This window comes from Capricornis sumatraensis, chromosome 4 (genome assembly GCF_032405125.1).
Source record: "Capricornis sumatraensis isolate serow.1 chromosome 4, serow.2, whole genome shotgun sequence".
NCBI classification, from domain to species: Eukaryota; Metazoa; Chordata; class Mammalia; order Artiodactyla; family Bovidae; genus Capricornis; species Capricornis sumatraensis.
The window spans coordinates 119,717,279-119,737,028 of record NC_091072.1 but is presented as its reverse complement, the minus strand read 5'-3'; the positions used below and the strand labels follow the sequence as shown (position 1 = coordinate 119,737,028).

At 54.5% G+C, this 19,750-nt stretch overlaps 1 protein-coding gene across 1 annotated transcript; it reads left to right on the top strand.

Annotated features, from left to right (window-relative positions):
- The first annotated feature begins 7,700 nt into the window (after window positions 1–7,700).
- On the top strand, window positions 7,701–8,969 carry SSTR3 (somatostatin receptor 3). The gene has a single exon (XM_068972119.1). The coding sequence runs from the start codon at window positions 7,701–7,703 to the stop codon at window positions 8,967–8,969; it is 1,269 nt and encodes a 422-aa protein (XP_068828220.1).
- The last annotated feature ends 10,781 nt before the right edge of the window (window positions 8,970–19,750 follow it).

Genomic DNA, 19,750 nt, shown 5'->3' with positions numbered 1-19,750 from the left:
AGTGTGGAAAGGGGCTTGGTGCATAGCAGGTGCTCAATAAAGATTCCTTCCCTTTTTCCCTCCCTTTCTGGCTTTTACCTCCCCTTGCCTTCTGAGAAGGGGTCAGGCCACCCAAGCAGGCAAGGTACTTAAGAAGATGTCTTTGGCACAAAGTCATTTTGCCTCTCGACTCACTAGCTGTGTGATCTGAGCCAACTGCTTGCCCTCTCTGACCCTGGCTTCTCCATCTGGAAATCGGATATGCTAACACTGCTCACCACTGGCGGTGTGGTAGCCATGAGGGTCGGTGATACAGCCAGTTGGGGATGCAGGCTTCATAAAAGAAATGAAAGTGAAAGTCACTCAGTCATGTCCTACTCTTTGTAACCCCATGGACTATACAGTCCATGGAATTCTCTAGGCCAGAATGCTGGAGTAGATTGCTGTTCCCTTCTCCAGGGGGTCTTCCCAAACCAGGGATCAAACCCAGGTCTCCTGCATTGCAGGCAGATTCTTCACCAGCTGAGCCACCAGGGAAGCCCAAAAGGCTGTTGTTACTACCTGCTACTGATGCGCTTATGATGCTCTTGTTGAAAGAGGAACTTAGGAATCACTGAGTCCCATCTGCCCAGAATCTGGAATCAAGATTGCCAGGAGAAATACCAGCAACCTCACATATGCAGATGATACCATTTTAACAGCAGAAAGAGAAGAGGAACTAAAGAGCCTCTTGATGAAGGTGAAAGAGGAGAGAGAAAAAGCTGGTTTGAAACTCAACATACAAAAAACGAAGGTCACGGCATCCGGCCCCATCATTTTGCGGCAAATAGAAGGGGAAAAAGTGGGAGCAGTGACAGATTTTATTTTATTGGGTTCCAAAATCACTGTGAATGGTGACTGCAGCCACGAAATTAAAAGGTGCTTGTTCCTTGGAAGAAAAGCTGTGATAAACCTGGACAGCATATTAAAAAGCAGAGATATCACTTTGCTGACAAACATCAGTCAAAGCTATGGTTTTTCCAGTAGTCATGTACGATTGTGAAAGCGGGACCATAAAGAAGGCTGAGTGCCAAAGAATTGATACTTTCAAACTGTGTTGCTGGAGAAGACTCTTGAGAGTCCCTTGGACAGGAGATCAAACTAGTCAGTCCTAAAAGAAAGCAACCCTCGATAGTCATTGGAAGCACTGATGCTGAAGCTGAAGCTCCAATACTTTTGCTACCTGATGTGAAGACCCAACTCACTGGAAAAGACCCTGATGCTGGGAAAGATTGAGGGCAGGAGGAGAAGGGGCAACAAAGGACGAGTTGGCATCATCGACTCAATGGACATGAGTTTGAGCAAACTCCGGGAGATGGTGAAGGTCAGGGAAGCCTGGCATGCTGCAGTTTATGGGCTCACAAAGAGTTAGACACGATGTCGCAAGTGAACAACAATCTCCCCACGGTCCGGATGAGGAGACCCCTCATGGCCCAGAGAGGGGACAACTTACCTATGGTCACATGGTTGGTTGGCATGAGCTGGGGCATGGCATCCAGGGGCAATCAGGCCTGTGCTCAAGCTCCAGATAGAAATCTTAAGGGTTGGCAAATATGGTCCAGGGGCCAAGTCTGGCTCACTGCCTGCTTTTTTTTTTTTTTTTTACAGCCTGCCAGCTAAGGATGGGTTTTACAGAAGACCATTTGCAACTGATTTGAGGAAAGGAAATACTAACTTTGAACTCCAATGAAGCAAAATATTACCCTTCTCCAAAAAAAAGGGGGGGAAAAGAGTTCTACTCTTCTCAGTAGTAGATCTGTATCACCAAAAACAAAAAAAAAGTCCTCGATGGCTATTATTATATTTGAAATGTTGTCAATTGACAGAGTGGGAATTTGTGTTCTCCTGTATACCAGCTTTCATGTTGTCTCTTGGCCCCCAAAGCCTGAAGTAGTTATTCTTTACCCCACCTTTCTATTCCTCACCCTGCCTGGGGGCTCCCCAGACTCAACCAGTCTCAGGGCTGAGAGCCCCCACCCAGCCTCCCGCTGTGGCTGGGGGACCCAGACCATAGCACTGTGGACTCCCCACCCAGTGCTCACCCCACGCTTCCAGCCCTCCTTGCAGCACTGACCTTGGAACCCAGCTGTCGCCCTGGGGGATGTGTGCACCGTGGCCTCGGAGGCGTCCCGCCACTGGCTCTCGGCCCCCAGCTCCCCTGAGTACCACACTCTCCCTTCCAACCCCTTGCAAGAGCCAAGGCCAGCGTGGGTGGCTGAAATCTCCCCGGTAACAAGATCTGTCCCCCCTTCCAGCCTCCTCCCCTAACCTGCTGCCCCTCCTCCCTCATCCGCACCTGCGCTCTGGCCCCTCCTCCCGGCCCCTCCTCCCGGCCCCTCCCGTACCCCCACTCCTGCCCCCTCCTTGCCTGGCTCTCCATGTCACCATCTGTGGCACAATCCTTCTCTGTCACTCTCCCTGCCACCCCCTCCTTCCCCTCCCTCCTTCCCCGCGCTCTCTCCCTGCATCTCTCTCTGCATCCCTCCCTCTGGCCCCTTCTCTGCTCTTTCCTCCTCTTTCTCTTCTCCTGCCACGCACTTCTCATCACTCCCCCTCATTCTGGCTCGCCACCCACTCGCAGTCTTCTCTCTCTGTCTCTCCCTGTCTCTCCACCTCCGACCGACCCCCGTTTCCCCTCTCTTCCTATTGGCCTCTGATAGTCCTCTGCTCCTCATTGCTCTTCTTTTCCCTGGGAGGTTTCTCCCCGCACCCCACCCCCAGCCTCCTGCCTGCAGACCCCCATCTGTGTCCCTTCCCCCCACCACCCAGGACGTGTCCTGCAGTTGGGGGCTGACGCACCAGGCGGTGGGAAGTCAGGGCCGGAGACCAGATGGGAGCGGCTCTGTGGGCAGACGTGGCCGTGGCCACTGCAGGCCTAGGAGGGGGCCCGGTCCCGCCAGCAGTCTAGAAGTGGGCACTGTGTGGGGCCCCCAGCTCAGGGGTGCTCAGGGACGCCTGGGGACTGGGCAGGGAGAGGGGACAGCAGAATGATAACCAGCCTGGCCGCAAGGAGGGAAGCCCTCGCCCCATGGGCAGGTAAGGAGGCTGGGGCCTGGACGGGGTCCCAGAGGGTGGGGTGCTGGAGCCTACCTTCTGCCCAGGATGAACTTGGGAGGCTGGAGCTGGGGGCTGGGAGAGGGTAGGAAGGTCTAGGGAGGAAGGAGGACTTCCTGTGGCTTTCTTGATGGACAGAAGGGTCCTGGGGACTGGGGGATGGGCATTAATCTTGGAATCTCATATCATGACTCCAGAATCTCGGAATCACAAAACAGCAGTGTCGGAGCTGGACAAACCAGATGCCTCATGGCATTTAGCTTAAGCGCCAGCTTTCCTGAGCTCCCCTTCTGGACTGGGCACTGTGCTCAGCACACTCCCATTTAATCTTTACAACAACCCTGGAAGGTGGGTACACTCATCTTCATTTTAGTAGGAGGAAATTGAGGTCCGGAGGTGGGAAGTGAGTTGTCCAAGGTCACACAGAAATTTGGCATCGTTCCTTTGTGGCAGACCCTAAGTCCCCAACCTAGGGGCTGTGGGCTTGTAGGCTGTGCTCCTGGGGGTCAGGTCTGAAGTGGGCACAGACCATCGGGGCCTCTTCCTGAGGGGCAGGCCCAGGGGAGCAGAGAGCAAGCAGAATGCGGAGTCAGCCAGGGACCATCAGGCTGTGTTGTCCAGGGCTGTCTCAGTCCTTGTTATCTCTCAGCCCAAGGCCTTCAGGGAAGTCTGCAAAACCAGGAGGCACTGACGGTTTAGTAATAGGCAGAGCTGGGCTCAACTTCTGGCCTCCCACTTACCAGATGCGTGACCTTGTACAACTTACCGAACTTCTTTGAGCCTCAACTTTCTCCTCTCTAAAAACCCTCCCTCTTGGGCTTGGCGAGGATCTCATGATGCGTGTTTGAGGCCTATCCCAGGAGCATCCTCCCACCTGGCTTTGAGTTCTACTTGCTGAACTTCTTGGTCTGTTCACATCTGTGATGCTCTGGGTGCTGCCCTGGGTGCTGTGCTGGGTGCTAAGGTTACAGGTACAAATAACTCCGGGTCCAGTGCCTAAAAGCCAGCAATCTAGAAGGGAAGAGGGTGGGATATAGACAAATGGAGAATGATCTGGCATCCATGAGGGCCTTCTGAATTGCGGTGGGGCTCAGGGCAGCCACTCACCCTCTCTGGACCCTTGTTCCCTCTGGAAAAGTCTTCCAAGGAGTCTGTCCCCGGTTTTCAGGCAAGCTTGTGCCAAAGATAAACCAGACAGGGAGAAAAAGGCCCTCCTCTCCAAAGGATGAACCAGATCATGCACAGTACCCCACCTCCTTAAAAGGCAGCATCTAAATTGCAGGTCTGACTTACACCCGAGGAAAGGTATAATTTCCTTGCTTCTGGCACTCTGGCCTGTTAAACTTTGACAGGGAAGATGCACCCAGATAAAGGCGGAGGCAAGGAGTCTTCCGGGGGGCCAGAGGCTCTGGGAGGGGCTATTTAATTCTCCTGCAGGAAAGCAGGGCCTGGCTGGTACACTGTGTTCCTGCCAAGGCTGTGTGTTAGCACGTGTGCATGTGTGTGTGGGTGCACAGGTGTGTGTCTGGGCAGGAGACGCCATCCTCAGAGCTCACTCTCAAGCTTCCCCCAAGGCATCTGTCCCTGCAGCCTGGAAATTAGGTTTGCCTGGCTCACTGCTCCTCTCTTAGGAGCCTCCCTCCTCCAGCCCTGGGCTGTGATTGGCCACCTGACAGGGATGCTATAAAGAGGATCTGCACACAAGGAGGCGAGGTGGATGGATTGGTGACGTAGAGCTCCCCAGCCAAGGAGGTGTGGACTCTTAAGTTCCCAGATTCACAATTCTGGATCTAAGGGCTGATTCCAGCATTCTGGAAATCTGAACTTCTCCAATTCAAAGACACAGAGTCTAAAAATCTATGATTCTACAAGTCAGTTCTAAGACTCTCAAATTCAATTTTTAAGTCTCTAAGGGTCTAGGGATTTGGATCCATGATCTTAATAGTTCAAGAGCCTAAGGAGCAGTAAGGAGAGTTCTGAATAGGCTAGTAAGAAAGCTGAATGCCAGTTGGTTTCCCTGACCAGTTATGATCCTAAAATAAGTGCCTTCTCTAGGCCTGACCTCAGTTTGCCGGCCTGTGAAATGGATGGGTCGGGAGTTGGTATAATGAATCCTCCCAGCTTTGCCCCTTCCCAACTGTGTGAGCCGAGCGCACAGCCTCATTTGGTCCCTGTGTGTACTGTGGGGACAACCTAGTGCCTTCTTCGTAAGACCCTATACGATGCTGCACGTCACTGCTGAGCCTGGAGCCTGGAGTCGGTGCTCAGTCCCCAGGGACTGGCAGTACTGTTAAGATCCTATGAACCCACCATTCAGACTGCCCCTCAACTAGTGCCTGGGGTGACGGGAGGTTGAGGGCTATCCTGAGGCTTGGAGGAGCAAGGAGGGGGTGCTCTGAGCCCAGTCAGCCTGGGGAAGCATCAGGAGGAGCCAGGGCGAAAGTTCTTACCCATTTTTGGCATTGCCCTGCCTGCTCAGAGTCTTTGGAAAATCCAGGTCACTGGGCAAGGGCAATCAGACATGCTCACCCACCTAGAGGCGTCTGCTCTGAGTTGGGGTGCCTCCCCTTTGAAGGAGCTTCACATCTGAAAAGCCATGTCAGGACAGGGCAGTGAGGACCATAGGTCCTGCTGAAGGCATTTCAGGTCCAGGGCTGGGCAGGCAGGGGGACACTGGAGGAAGTTTCCCCTGAGAGCTTTCTTTCTCCCTTGGGGTTTCCCTAGGGAGTCAGGGAAGCCAGCAGCCGAGGGACTTGGGGAGGAGGCATCATTTGGAAAAGGGAGAAAGGCCAGTCCCAGAGGAGGCTCCGGCCTTCAGTCCTGGCCTATAACTGGGTCTCCAGAGAGCCAGGGAGTCCTGCTGAGGAGGCGAGGGCATCCTAGGCCAGGGGCCCTTCCCCAGCAGGGCCTGGATCCCCTCCGTCAGCAGTTCATCCTCCCTTTGTGTCGAGATTTGTCCACCCAGGGTTCCTCTGATTCACTCAGTGCCTCAGACACTGAGACAGAACTTATGTGGAAGGGACGCAGGAAAGGACCAGAGCTGAATATGAGCATCTCCACACTTAAGGAGAGTCAAGTCCAGCAGAGACGCCGGGAGGAGGCCTGGCTCCTCATAACACAGGAGAAGTGCAGTAAGGAGGTGCTCACGCAGTGGGTGGGGTGCTGGTTCCCACTGAGCCGCTGGGCAAGCTCTTACCCACACTTCAAGGCCTCCTTGAAGTGCCCTCTTCTCAGAGGAGCCCACCCCACTGGTACAGGGGGGAGCTGACTATTCTTGTCCTCACCTCCAACGTGTTATGAATTTCTCCACCATCAGTCAACCTTGGGAGCAGGAGGGACAGCAGCCGCCCAACCCCAGGTTCACAGTCCATCATCCTAGGCAGGGCCTTTGTAGGGGGCGTGGTGGGATGGGCCAGGCCGAGAGGATCCTCAGGGGCTTTGATTCCCAGGGAAGGGGACACCTCTGAGTGTTTGTTTGGTTCTTAACTGCATTCAGAATCTGAGGAATCGGATGAATGCGCTGGCTTCTGCCCAGAAAATACAAGGAGGTGTTGTTACCTTTCACCGGAGTTTGGGCAGGGGGTGGGGGCTGGTTATGGATCCGCTGAAGTTCATCTAGAGACTTGGGCTCAACATTGAGGATGGGTGACACGCAGCAGTGTTTTCAAGTGCGCGAGCTGAGACCTGTTGGGGGTGTCTTAGTCTGTCTGGCTTGCTCTAACAGAATCCCATAGACTGGGTGGTTTATACACAACAGAAATTGATTCCTCACCATTCTGGAGGTGGGGAAACCCAAAATCAAGGTGCCAGGAGATTCAATATATGCTGAGGACCTGCTTCCTGGTTCCCAGCTGGCTGTTTTCTAGCTGTTTCCTCCCATGGCAGAAGGGACCTAGGACCTTTCTTCAGAAGAGCACTAATCCCATTCACAAGGACTCTACCCCTGTGTCCTAATCACCCCCCACCGCGGCCCTCCCTCCTAACACCATCACACTGGAGGTTAGGGTTTTAATATATCATTTAGGGGTAGGAAGGACACAGTCTATCTATCTCAGAGTCTATCTCAGTGGCTGAGCCACTTGGGTCTCTGCCAGTAAGGCGATCATATGTAGAAAGGGTACATATTGTGTTATGGAAGAGTATGACATCACTGAGTTGCAATATAAAAGGCACTGGTGTCAAAAGCATTTGAAAAGGGCTGGTATAGAGAAAAGGACCTATGTTGTCAGCAGCTGAATGAATGATCCACCTGCCCCTTTACTGAAACATTTGTGGGACACTCGTCCTGTACACAGGGGAAGGGACCAGGCCTCTGCTGGTCTTGCCCTCTGGAGCAGGCAAGCCCAAGTCCCCTGCTGCACCCCTACTGCGTCGCATGGGGTGTTCACTTTACCCCTCTAAGATTCAGTTTTCTTGTCTGAGAAGTGGGGCTCTCTTGCCAGCCTCCATGGCTGGCCTGTGCAGAATGAATGAATGACTTGTCAAACTCTGGGCAGGTGCCCAGGGAGTCTCCAAGTTCAGTGTGATCGGGGAGGGGCCACAGAGAAAAAGTCATGCCCTGCCCTGACCAAGCTGTGTCCTCCCTCCTCCAGGCCAATAGCTGGCTGCTGACCCACCCTCTCTCGGCCATGAACACCCCTGGCTCCCTTTCACCGGTGCCCGCGACCTCAGAACCCGGGAACACCTCCTCAGCCTGGCCCCCAGATGCAGTCCTCGGAAATGCGTCCACAGCATCAAGTGCGGCAGGGCTGGCTGTCAGCGGCATTCTGATCCCACTGGTCTATCTGGTGGTGTGCGTGGTGGGCCTGCTGGGCAACTCCCTGGTCATCTACGTGGTCCTGAGACAGACGGCCACCCCATCGGTCACCAATGTCTACATCCTCAACCTGGCGCTGGCCGATGAGCTCTTCATGCTGGGGCTGCCCTTCCTGGCTGCCCAGAACGCTCTGTCCTACTGGCCCTTCGGCTCCCTCATGTGCCGCCTGGTCATGGCTGTGGATGGCATCAACCAGTTCACCAGCATCTTCTGCCTCACGGTCATGAGCGTGGACCGCTACCTGGCCGTGGTGCACCCCACCCGCTCAGCCCGCTGGCGCACGGCGCCCGTGGCCCGCACAGTCAGTGCGGCCGTCTGGGTGGCCTCGGCCGTAGTGGTGCTGCCTGTGGTGGTCTTCTCGGGCGTGCCCCGTGGCATGAGCACCTGCCACATGCAGTGGCCCGAGCCGGCGGCTGCCTGGCGGGCTGGCTTCATCATCTACACGGCCGCACTGGGCTTCTTCGGGCCGCTGCTGGTCATCTGCCTCTGCTACCTGCTTATTGTGGTCAAGGTGCGCTCCGCCGGGCGGCGGGTGCGGGCCCCCTCATGCCAGCGGCGGCGGCATTCTGAGCGCAAGGTCACGCGCATGGTGGTGGCCGTGGTGGCGCTCTTCGTCCTCTGCTGGATGCCCTTCTACGTGCTCAACATCATCAATGTGGTGTGCCCGCTGCCCGAGGAGCCTGCCTTCTTCGGCCTCTATTTCCTGGTGGTGGCCCTGCCCTACGCCAACAGCTGTGCCAACCCCATCCTTTATGGCTTTCTCTCCTACCGCTTCAAGCAGGGCTTCCGACGGGCTCTGCTGAGGCCCTCCCGCCGTGTACAAAACCAGGAGCCTCCCGTGGGGCCTCCGGAGAAGACAGAGGAGGAAGAGGAGGATGGAGACGGGGAGGACCGGCACAAGGGAGCAGGGAAGCCGGGGGGCTGGGGGGAGATGAATGGCCGGGTCAACCAGATCATACAGCCAGGTCCCAGTGGACAGGAGCGGCCTCCCAGCAGCACCACCAGCAAGGAGCATCAGTTCCTACCCCAAGAACCCTCGGCTGGGGAGAAATCCGACACGCTGCATATCAGCTATCTCTAGAGGCCTGTGGAGGGCCAGGGTAGCCTGAGGAATGGGTAAAGACTGTGGGTGCACCTAGGGTGTGCCACCCGAGGTAGCAGGGGCCCATGATGGAATATGTGGAGGCCTGGGCTCTAATCCCCTTGCTGTGTGACTTACTGTGTGACCTTAGATAGGTGGCTTCCCCCTCTCTGGGCCTTGTTTTCTCCTCTGTGACTCAGGGATGGGAGACAGCAGCCTGGATGAGCTCTATCCGATTAAAAGTCTGGAGGGGCATCACTACTGGGCTGATCTTCCTGAATAGGGTCAGGATAAGGGAGGGGGTAGAACTTCCCTGGTGGCTCAGGGGTAAAGAATCTGCCTGCAATCAGGAGCCACAGGAGATGAGGGTTCGATCCCTGGGTCAGGAAGTTCCCCTGGAGGAGGGCATGGCAAGCCACTCCACTATTCTTGCCAGGAGAATCCCATGGACAGAGAAGCCTGGTGGGCTGCATTCCACAAGGTCGCAAAGAGTCAGACACGACTAAAGCGACTTGACACGCACAGCACGAACAAAGGGAGAGGCAGAGCTGGGCTCTCCGCTTCAGAGACAGAGCACCCTGAATATTGGCCCTCAGAAGGGTAAACCAGGGCCTTGGATTTCCCGGGCTCAGTCAGGTTCACAAAAGAGGGAGCGGGGCCCAGTCGTCACAGGGGTCAGTACTGCAGCCCCACGTGGGAGGAAGTCTTCCCCAGTAGGGAGAAGGGGTGTGAGACTGCCCAGGCCGCACGTCAGCTCTGCTCCTCTTGCTGCAAGGCCAAGGGCCAGCCCTTCTCCTCTCTGGACCTCAGGCCTCACCTGCTGAACAACCTGATAACCTCCAGGCCTTCTTGGTCCAGATGGTCAGTACCAGGACTCCTGTGTCCCTGGACAAGAGAAGAGGCAGACTTTCCAGGAAGCTAATTAAGTCCAGCTTCATGGTCCCTGACTGCTTGGGCCCTTCTGAGGCTCTGAGTCTAATTTTGTCTTTGTAATTTTGTATTTCTTTCCTTAAACAGGACCCCATACTGCACAGGCCCCCCAAAGGCTAGCTCAGGCCCTGTTGGGGGCAGCTGATCAACCCTCAAAGCATCTTGCTTTGGTCCTATGGCTGGAGGGGATCTCTGGGTTTTGAGGGCTCAGGAGCCTTCTCATAGGAGAAATTCTCCCTGCTTCTCCCCTCTCATTGACTAAGGCAGGGACCTGGCCTGGGCGGACTGGCACGGAAAGGCAGAACGTCTAAATAGAACTGAAAAGAAGAGGAAGAAGAGGAGGAGGGAGAGGGGAAGAAAAAGGAGGAAGAGAAGGGGGAAGGGGGGGAAAGAAAGAAAAAGTGGAGGTCAGATCTGTCTCATGACCTTGGGGCAACGTTGGTCCCCCTGGGCTGAGCTCAGTGGCAACATCAATGAAATTGGGTTGCCAGTCAGTGCCTGGCCTGATCAAACTCAAAGAAAGGATGCCATCAGGATGGAAAAGCTAATGCCCTGAAAGGTATGGGGCCAGCAACCCTTGAGGGCCTGCAGTGCGCTAGAGTGTTGGGCTTTGATGGGAGCTGGGGGCAGAGCTGAGAAGCAGGGCCTGGCTCCCCGGAGAGGTTGGGAGGAGTGGTGTGGCCCTGGCAGGCTGGGGAGCAGGCCTCCCATTCTTTCACATTCCCCAGGTCCAGGTCGGGAAGGTTCAAGGAAGAAAAAACTAGAGGAGGCTGGAGGGAGACCATAGGGAGGGGCCATTGTCCAAGGTTGGGCCTGGGCTGGCCTGGACTCCCTCCCCGAGATGACCCCTTAGAGCCACAGCGAGACTGGTTCTGAGGAAGGTGGCACCTCTTGTTAAATCTCCCAACCCTCACCCTTCGGAGGGTAGGGGGTCCTCAGAGAAAACATGGGAGACCTCCAGATCCTGTCCAGCCTTGCCCTCTCTGGGCCTCAGTTTCCCCCTCATAAAATGGCAGTGGTTGTCCCAGTTTGCCTGCCTCCTGGGATTTGGGAAGAAAAGGAGTCATCTGGGGTAAACTTCCATGTACGCTGCAGTGGGTGGGGCTGGGGCATAACAGATTATAGAGCGGAGGCAGCCTCCTCCTTTCTCATGAAGTGGCTTCTCTGTCTTCCAGTCCTTGGGGGTAAGGACACTGCAGGATACAAGGAAGGGAAGTTGAGGTTCAGAGGCCAAGAATCGGGGGGCGGGGCTTGGGGGAGAGTGAGGCCCCACCAGGCGGAAGGAAGTGGACAAAACTAGAGCTTGTACAGAGGCTGGAGGCCCAGTCCTCCTTCTAGGGTTCCCGAGGAGGGGCTGGGGGTCTGAGGGAAGAGGAGCCCTGGCATTTCAGCATTTCCTGCTTTCCTGATTCCTGGGGCAAGTGAGCCACTTCTACAAGGGTGGCTGAGAGGCCCCTTAGGAAAATTCTGACCCGCACTCTTGTCAATAAAGTTGGTGACACGTGACGACCGGCCTGGGCCAACTGCTCTGACTAGCACTGTGTTTTAGATTGGTGTGCCTGAGTAGGGGTGTGTCCATGCATGCCTTTCTATCCGGATACTCCTCTCCCGTTTCTCAGCTCTGCATGCCCAGGCCTCCTTGTGTACTGCCTTCCAGAGTCCTGGTCCTCCAGGAGTCATGGAAGATGCTCCTGACAAGCCTCAGCCTATATCCTTAGAGAGCTTGATCCAAAAGCAGTAAACCTACTCTTTTGCTGTGTCCAAATTTCAGACCTCATAGAAGAGAGCTGATTGGTTCTAATTGGGTCACATGATGGCCAGATGGATAGATCACCAAAGACAAGGTGATAGAATGCCATGATTGGTCAGATGTGGGTCATAAGTCCATCTTTCCAGCTACAAAGAAGGTGGGACATTGTGACGGACAGTTTGGCCTGACCAGTGGGGTAGGAATTAGGTCAGGGACAGACTCTCAATGGCAGGGAGAAATGAGACAGGCAGCAGCAGCAGCAGGATGGAGGAGGGGTGTGTAAGCACAGTAGGTGCTCAGGCATCTTGGCCATATCCTCGAGGGAGGGTGCCTGGGGTGAAGCACAGGGCCTGCTGTGTGTGGCAGTTGTGCACGGGCTGGGAGCAGAGGGACTGCTAGCAGCCAAGGTTGTGTGGGGAGTGGGGTCTTGGCTAGGGTCACCTCTCTGGAGCCCACAGCCCTCCAGCTCCCCTGACTTCCTATGTGTCACTCACTACCTGTGCACACACATGTGCGTGTGGGAGGGGGAGTGTCCTACTAGCCTTGTGCTTCCAGGCAGGGTTCAAGCCTGATGTATCCATGTTCCCAGGGCCTGGCAATGCTGTGGGCCCTTCATAAGATGATTTGGGATAAATGAGTGAATGGGAGAAATTCCATTTCACAGTTCCAGGGGGAAATTTTCGCACTGTTACTCTAGCTTCCTTTGGTTGGTACAACGTGCTTGTTGTTGTTCAGTCACTCAGTCGTGTCCGACTCTTTGTGACCCCATGAACTGCAGCATGCCAGGCTTCCCTGCATCACCAACTCCTGGAGTTGCTCAAACTCATGTCCTTGAGTCAGTGATGCCATCCAATCATCTCATCCCCTGTCATCCTCTTCTCCTCCTGCCTTCTATCTCTCCCAGCATCAGGGTCTTCCAATGAGTCAGCTCTTGGCATCAGGTGGCCAAAGTATTGGAGCTTCAGCTTCAGCGTAATTCCTTCCAATGAATATTCAGGGTTGATTTCCTTTAGGGTTGACTGGTTTGATCTCCTTGCAGTCCAAGGGACTCTCAAGACTCTTCTCCAACACCAACGTTTGAAAGCATCAATTCTTTGGTGCACTGTGGTGACACTGAATAAATGTGGGAAGAATCGAGGGGGTGGAAAGAGTCATATGGGGGTCTGGGGTTAGAATCTGTGGCTTATGGGAACCACAGGGGCTATGGGTTCAGGGGAGGCTCTGGAGCTGTGAGCCCAAGCAGGCAGGAAGGGGTGGTGATGGTCCTCCCTGCCTGATTCCTTCTCTCCAGATGTCCAAGTTGCTCAAGACATCCAAGACCCAAGACCTTACCTTAAACTTGTCTCTCAGAGGCAGTTGTCAGGCAACAGCCCATGGCTTGGACTAGGACTTCATACAACAACCTCAGCACCAGCAGAAAGGAGTCTGCAGGGCTGGGACAAGGAAGCCAAGGACCCAGGGCTACAGCCCTTTTCACCTCCAAGGAGTGGGGGAGACAGAGGCCACTGTCCCATACGGAAGGGACAGCCTGGGTTCCAAAGGACTCCAGACACAGAAGAAAGCACTCTAAAGACAGCAAGAACTCCAGGTATAAGGTGAGGGGAGTTGTACAAGGCCACAGTCCCATCAAAACACCAGGGTGCTCCTCTGTGGCTGGCAGGCCCTGGTGAGACCTGGTGAGTCTACTGGAAGGCCAGAGGGCAAACACATCCCTTAAACATCATAAGACCCAAAGTCAGGAGACCCGGGAGGCAGGCCCACTCTGCCACACACCTACCACGTGGCCTTGGCCATTCACTTGACCTCTTTGGGCAAAGTTCCTTAAGTTGACAAAGGTTTTCCTGCGTGCAAGGCCCTGACACTGGACTGGGAGTACAGCGGAGGGAAATAGACATGGTTCCCATGCTTGTGGCTCTCACAGGCAGCCACACAGGTAAACGGACTACTAACCAGTGGGAATGCTAGTGCAGTGTGCTCTGGAGGAACACAGCTGGGGGGAGGGGTCTGTGCTGGGGGTGGCACTGAGAGCAGAGGGTGAGCCTGACTGTGTCTGGCAGGGGGACAGTATGTGCTAAGGCCCTGGGGTCGGAGAAAGGCAGTGAATGAAAGGGAGAAAGGCCCAGTTCAGGGACAGAAGTTGTGTCAGACAGGACCTCCTAGGAAGTTAACTTCCACTGTGCATCGAATTGTGTCCCTCTTCCTCAAATTCATATGAAACCCTAACCTTCAGTACCTCCAGATGTAACTTTATTTGGAAATAAGGTCCTTCCAGTCTTAAGGAGTTCAGATGACATTACCCTGGAGTAAGATGGATCTCTTTCAGTATGACTGGTGTTCTTAAAAAAGGGAAGATCAGGACACAGACACATGGGGAAAATGCTGGGTGATGCACCCAAGGGTCAGTGCCAAAGACAGCCAGAAAACCACCGGAAACTGGGAGAGACGTCTGGAACATGTCCATCCTCTCAACCCTCAGAAGGAAGCAGCCTTGCCTGACACCTTGGTCTTGGACTTCCAGCCTCCAGAGCTATGAGAAAATACATTTTGGTTGTTTAAATCACCTAGTTTGTGGTAGTTCAGTCCAGCAGTCCTAGCAAACTAATACAATTACCACCTGCAAAACAAAGCCAGCATCCCTGCCTCTCCCGGGACTCTGGAAGACCTTGGACATTATCATTCATTCCTGTCTTCATTCAACAAGTGTTTATAGAACAGCTGCCAAATGCAAAAAGCAGAAGGTAGAGAAATACAAGGTCTGTCTTCAGGGGCGAAGGAAGTCACAGTGAACATAAGAGATAAAGGGGTGGTTCTTAAGCCCCTGCAATCTGGAACTGTCTAGTTTTGAATCCCCACTCATCCATTCACTAGCTGTTTGATTAACCTTTCAGTGCCTCAGTTTCCGTCTCTCTGAGATGAAGATGAGGCTAGACATCTATGTTAAGAAGATTATGTGACTAGTACAGTCCATTGTACAGGGCTTCACTGGTGGCTCAGACAGTAAAGAATCTGCTTGCAACATGGGAGACCCAGGTTTGATTCCTGGGTTGGGAAGATCCCCCGGAGAAGGGAATGGCTACCCACTCCAGTATTCTTGCCTGAAAAATCCCATGGACAGAGGAGCCTGGTGGGCTACGGTCAGTGGGGTCGCAAAGAGCTGGACACAACTGAGTAACTAGCACTTCAGTTTCACAGTGCATTGTAGGTACTATGTATTAAATAAACCTTGAGTAATGCTTTAACAAAAGTGAGAAGCCATCCATGGGTGGGGGTGGTATTCTTGCTGGAGGGGTTATAGCCCAGCCAAGCATCAAGAGGGAACTGGAGCTTGTGCTCTGGGAAGAAGCGTGAAAGATGTTCACAGTACGATTGAACAGCTCTCATATCCATTTTACACCTGAAGACAGTAAGGCCTGGGATGGTCACATGATTCACGCATGGTCTCAGCACCAGAGGCAGACCAAGAACCCCATTTTCCTAGTCCCCAGTCCAGCGCCTATAGTTTTTAGAAACTACAAAAATGAAGGTGAGTGTGGCAGGAGTGATGCTGGGTGTGGAAAGAACTTGGAGGCCAATGGTATCAGCTCCCCCTTGGCAGCCACTGGTGGTGACAGGCCATGTCCTTGAGCAAGACTCAGCAGCATGAAGGGCAGCCCAGGCCTCTGGATTGTTGATGTCAGGACAGAGCGGGGCAGTGATGTCATCATGCTGCTGGTGGGCAACAAGATGGACCTGGGCAACGAAGGCAGATGACCACTGAAGAGGGCAAGCGGCACGCCGAAGAACTCAGTACCATGTTCATCGAGACAAGTGCAAAGACAGGCTACTGTGTGAAGCAGCTCTTCTGACCTGTGGGCTCGGCTCTGCTTGGAATGGCAAATGTCCAGGAGAGAAGCAAAGAAGGGATGGCCGACATCAAGCCGGACAAACTCCAGGAGCCCCTGGCCAGCGAGGGTACCTGCTTCCATTGATGCAGTCTGACCTTCCTTTGACACTACTCATTTGTTGTGATATTGGTTGTGTTCTAGAAGCCCAGCCCAGCCACCCTCCAGCCAGCCTTGCAGCCTTGGCATAGGCCTGTCTGGCAGGCTAAGGTGGCCTGCACACAGGAGTGAACGTCACTGATGTATTTGAGCACACACACGTGTGTGGAGGGCAAGGCCAGTCTTCACTTTTTCACAAGCTCAAAGACAGTGCTTGGAGCCACACTTGGCCTCCTCCAGGGTCCCAGACATCCCAGGTCCTGGCTCACATAGCCCAGGAACACAGCCTGCAGACAGCCAGGAGCTCCTAGCCTCTGGCCATCTTGTAAACAGGAAGAGAAAATGAGGCCTGCAGTCGTATAGGGCCTCTCCGACTTGCTCTCTGCTTTAATGACCGGGAAACATGTCAATATTTGCATACGGGGACAGCTGGCCCTGCTGTGCTTGGTCAGCGTGCCCAGAGCCTACTTGGTTTCACCACCTGTAAGAACAGGGGTTATCTCTGTGCTCCAGGGTGGGTCTACCCCGGATCATCAGACAGGGCAGGTGCCTCCCCCTGGATGACCATGATAAATGACAGCAATTCCTGCGAGAGCAAAGCAAACACACAATGATCACTGCAGTGGGTGGCAGTGACAGGTGAGCTCTCTGCCATACAATCTGTTTCGAACCTCACAGCCACCACTTCTTAGCTCTGTGTGCCTTTGGGCCAGGCTCGAAACGTCTTGGAACCTCAGCTTCCACATCCATAAAACGGGCTCAGTAGCCCCCGACTGTCGCAGGACTGGGAGGCGGCGGCGCGTTAGCTTCGGCTGAGTCGAGCGCCGGGCTCTGTGTCCAGCAGGGGGCGCCGAGTGACCTTCCCCTCTCCCCTTGGCTCCCTCCAGCAGCTCCACTCGGCCGAACTCGGCTCAACTCGGCACCATTCGGTCAGACCCGGCTCTGATCCGCCAGACCCGCCTGACTCGGCTGGACTCGGCTGGACTCGGCTGCGTTCGGCCAAGTTCGGCTTTGCTGGGTGCTGCTCGGCTCCACCGGAGCTTAACTCTCAAAGGCCCCTCCCCGGCGCCGCCGCGGCTGCTTTCACCCATCTCGTGTTGGGCTTCTGGCTTACAGGCGCCGTGGCCGGAGCGAAGACGCCGGCGGGTTTCTTTGTGGCGGGGGTCTGTTCTAGCAGAGCCCTGGGTGTTGCCAAGAGTGGCCGCAGCTGGCAGCAGTTTTCCCCAGGGTTTGAGCCCGAAGTGGGGGTGGGGGGCTGTTGGGGCTCCCCCCGCTTGCGGGTGGGGGTGTCGCGCCCCTTAATTTGGCCGAGAGAAGTGGGAGGTGGCAGTGGCCTCCCGCGTACCTTGCCCGCCCCGTCATCTGGCTCTGCCCCTAGTCGGCCGTGAGGAGGAGCCAGTTGGCGCGCCTGCTTCCCTGAGCCTCAGTTTCCCGCTGTGTAACCGCCGTCCTTGTTAGGGGCCAGGAGGGCTGGGATGGGGCTGGCTCTTCCTTTCTGTAGGCCTCTTGGGGATTCGGTTTCCCCTTCTGTAAAATGAGATTAAACTCGCCCAAGTCAGATGAACACCTGTAGGACAGACGTGGGTTGCTGAGAAAGCCCAGGACGGAGAAATGGAGTCCGGAGAGCGAAGTTCACCCTCGACTACTCAGCTGGTCGAAGGAGGGGCTCTGCAGATCCAGGAAGCAGAGTAAGCTAGCAGCTTGGGAGAGCGATGGTCCCATTGGACCCCCTACCCACGTTGTTGGAAGAAGTGAGGGAAAGGCGCATCTCAGTGGGCCCTCCATCTTACTCCCTGCCAGCTCCCTAAGAAGGGGACGGATGGGGTACATCAGAAGGCCGGGTGGCGTAGGGCAGGTGCCCGGCTCCGTGACTCCCCAGTGGGTGGCGCTCACGGTTTCCTTTGTTTCGTTTCTTGATGACTGCCCTCGAACAGTTATTAATAGATCGGTGACTTGCCATACACCACTTGCATAGCTGACTCCAGGAATCCTGTTTTCTGTTCTCTCTCACTTTATGACGGGCACATTTTATTTTTAAAAAATGTTGCAAGCACCGAGTGTCACTATTTTTATATCTTCGTCCAAACTTTGGGCTGGAAGGTGGGTGTGGCTAGGAGCTTGGTTCTGAGAGTCAGTGAGTCTGTGTCTCAGATGTGTGCCTGAGGAGAATGGGCATCCTCACCATATTCACTGGGAGAAGCACTGGTTGGTGGCCAGTGTATGTATCCCATTGAATATCCTGCCAGGCTGCTCAGATGGTTTAGGTCTCCTCATGTCCCTCTGGCCCAGGGACACCAAGGCTCAGAGGTGGGGGGACGTGGCCAAGGTCAACAGAGCTGGAAGGAGCTGAGATGTAACCCCGTCTTGTCTGATCCAGGGCTTGTCTCCAAGCTAGCTGGGCTGCTGTGGAGAGCTGCAGAATGGCGGGGGGACTAAGGGCTCATGCACAAATGGGGGAATTTTCCGGATGATGGAAGACAGCGGGAGGAAGAATATTATTAAAGTTGTGTATAATATTCCAGAGTCCAACCCTCTTGTCTGCCCTGCCCCTCATCACAGCCAGCTGCCTGGGAGCCGGGGGCGGGGACAAGGGGCCCTTTTCTGGGTCATTGACCACAGCTGGGAGTCAAAGAAGCTGGACCTAGAACCTGGTGAGAATGGTTTTCTTGTCCAGACCTCAGCCTCCTCACCTGTTAAGTGAGATGAGGCTCCTTCTTTTTTTCTTTTTCCTATATATACCTAGTTTATTAAATTTATATAGCAAAGTTAAGTCATCAAAATGACATTAGCACCTTCCTATGGCATTCCAGAGAAAGTGTGTAAAATATGACTGGCTCAAATGTGTGATTAGTCCCTCAGTTGTGCCCAACTCTTGGCGACGTCATGGACTGTAGCCCGCCAGGCTTCTCTGTCCATGGAATTCTCCAGGCAAGAATATTGGAGTGGGTTGCCGTGCCCTCCTCTAGGGGATCTTCCTGACCCAGGAATCAAACTGTGGTCTCCTGCATTCCAGGCGGATTCTTTACTAGCTGAGCTATGGATCAAATGCGTGATATGGATGTTTCCAATTCTTTTCTACAAAGGATTGCTTTAACATCCACTTGGAATTCTGTACCACTTTTAATAACTAATGTAGCACTTCCCTTAAAAAAATATTATTTTCTGACTCTTTGGAGAAGACCTTGATGTTGGGGAAGATTGGAGGCAAAACAAGAGGGTGGCAGAGGATGAGATGGTTAGATAGCATCACTGACTTGATGGACATGAATTTGAGCAAACCCTGGGAGACAGTGAAGAACAGGGAAGCCTGGCATGTTGCCGTCCATGGGATCACAGAGAGTCGGACACAACTAGCAACTGAACAAGAATGTTATTTTCCAAACCTTTGAGTTGAGGCTCCTTCTCTGCAGCGGGCCTGTTGAGCGTGGCAGGAGCACACAATGGGCCCTGGACCAAAGCAATCCTGTGTCCCCACCCTGCCTGTCCACACCCCCCCATCCCTTTGTCCTCAGATGCTAGGCTTTCTAAGCCAGATCTCTGAGAGACAGCCAGGAGCCGTGTCAGCCTCCAGAGCTGCTGATTCAGCCCTTTTCCCTCTGGTGGCAGCAGCAGGGGAGGGAGGAAAGGGCGGCTCCCCTTACTTCCCTCCCTCTGCAGCCCTGGCTCAGTGCCCTGGGAATGCTGCCTGGGGCAGGGCCACATAGAGGGCACAGCCAGTGCGGACCTGATAGCCTTCCCAGGGTCCACAGCGCTCTATCTGTGTTCCTTTGGGCTGCTTTGGACCCCGAATAGGCCTGGGTGGGGCGCGCTCCAGGTGGGCTTGCGAGAGGGAAGCGGCACAACGCTAGGAGTTGGGAGAGTCCGGCTCCCATCCCAACTTAGACTCCAGTCTGATGTGTGACCTTGAGCCGAAGACTTGCCGTCCCTGAGTCACAGTGTCCCCGCTGGACAGAATAAAGGATTGGATTAGATCACCCCTAAGGGTCCTTCCAGGCCTGCATATTCTGCTGTGTGATTATCCCCCCGAAGTAATAGAAAAACAGAAGCTCAGAGACAAGAGATGGTCAGCAACACACAGCCAGGACTGTTCCCTCCTTCACACTTTGCCCAGCTGTGAGAGG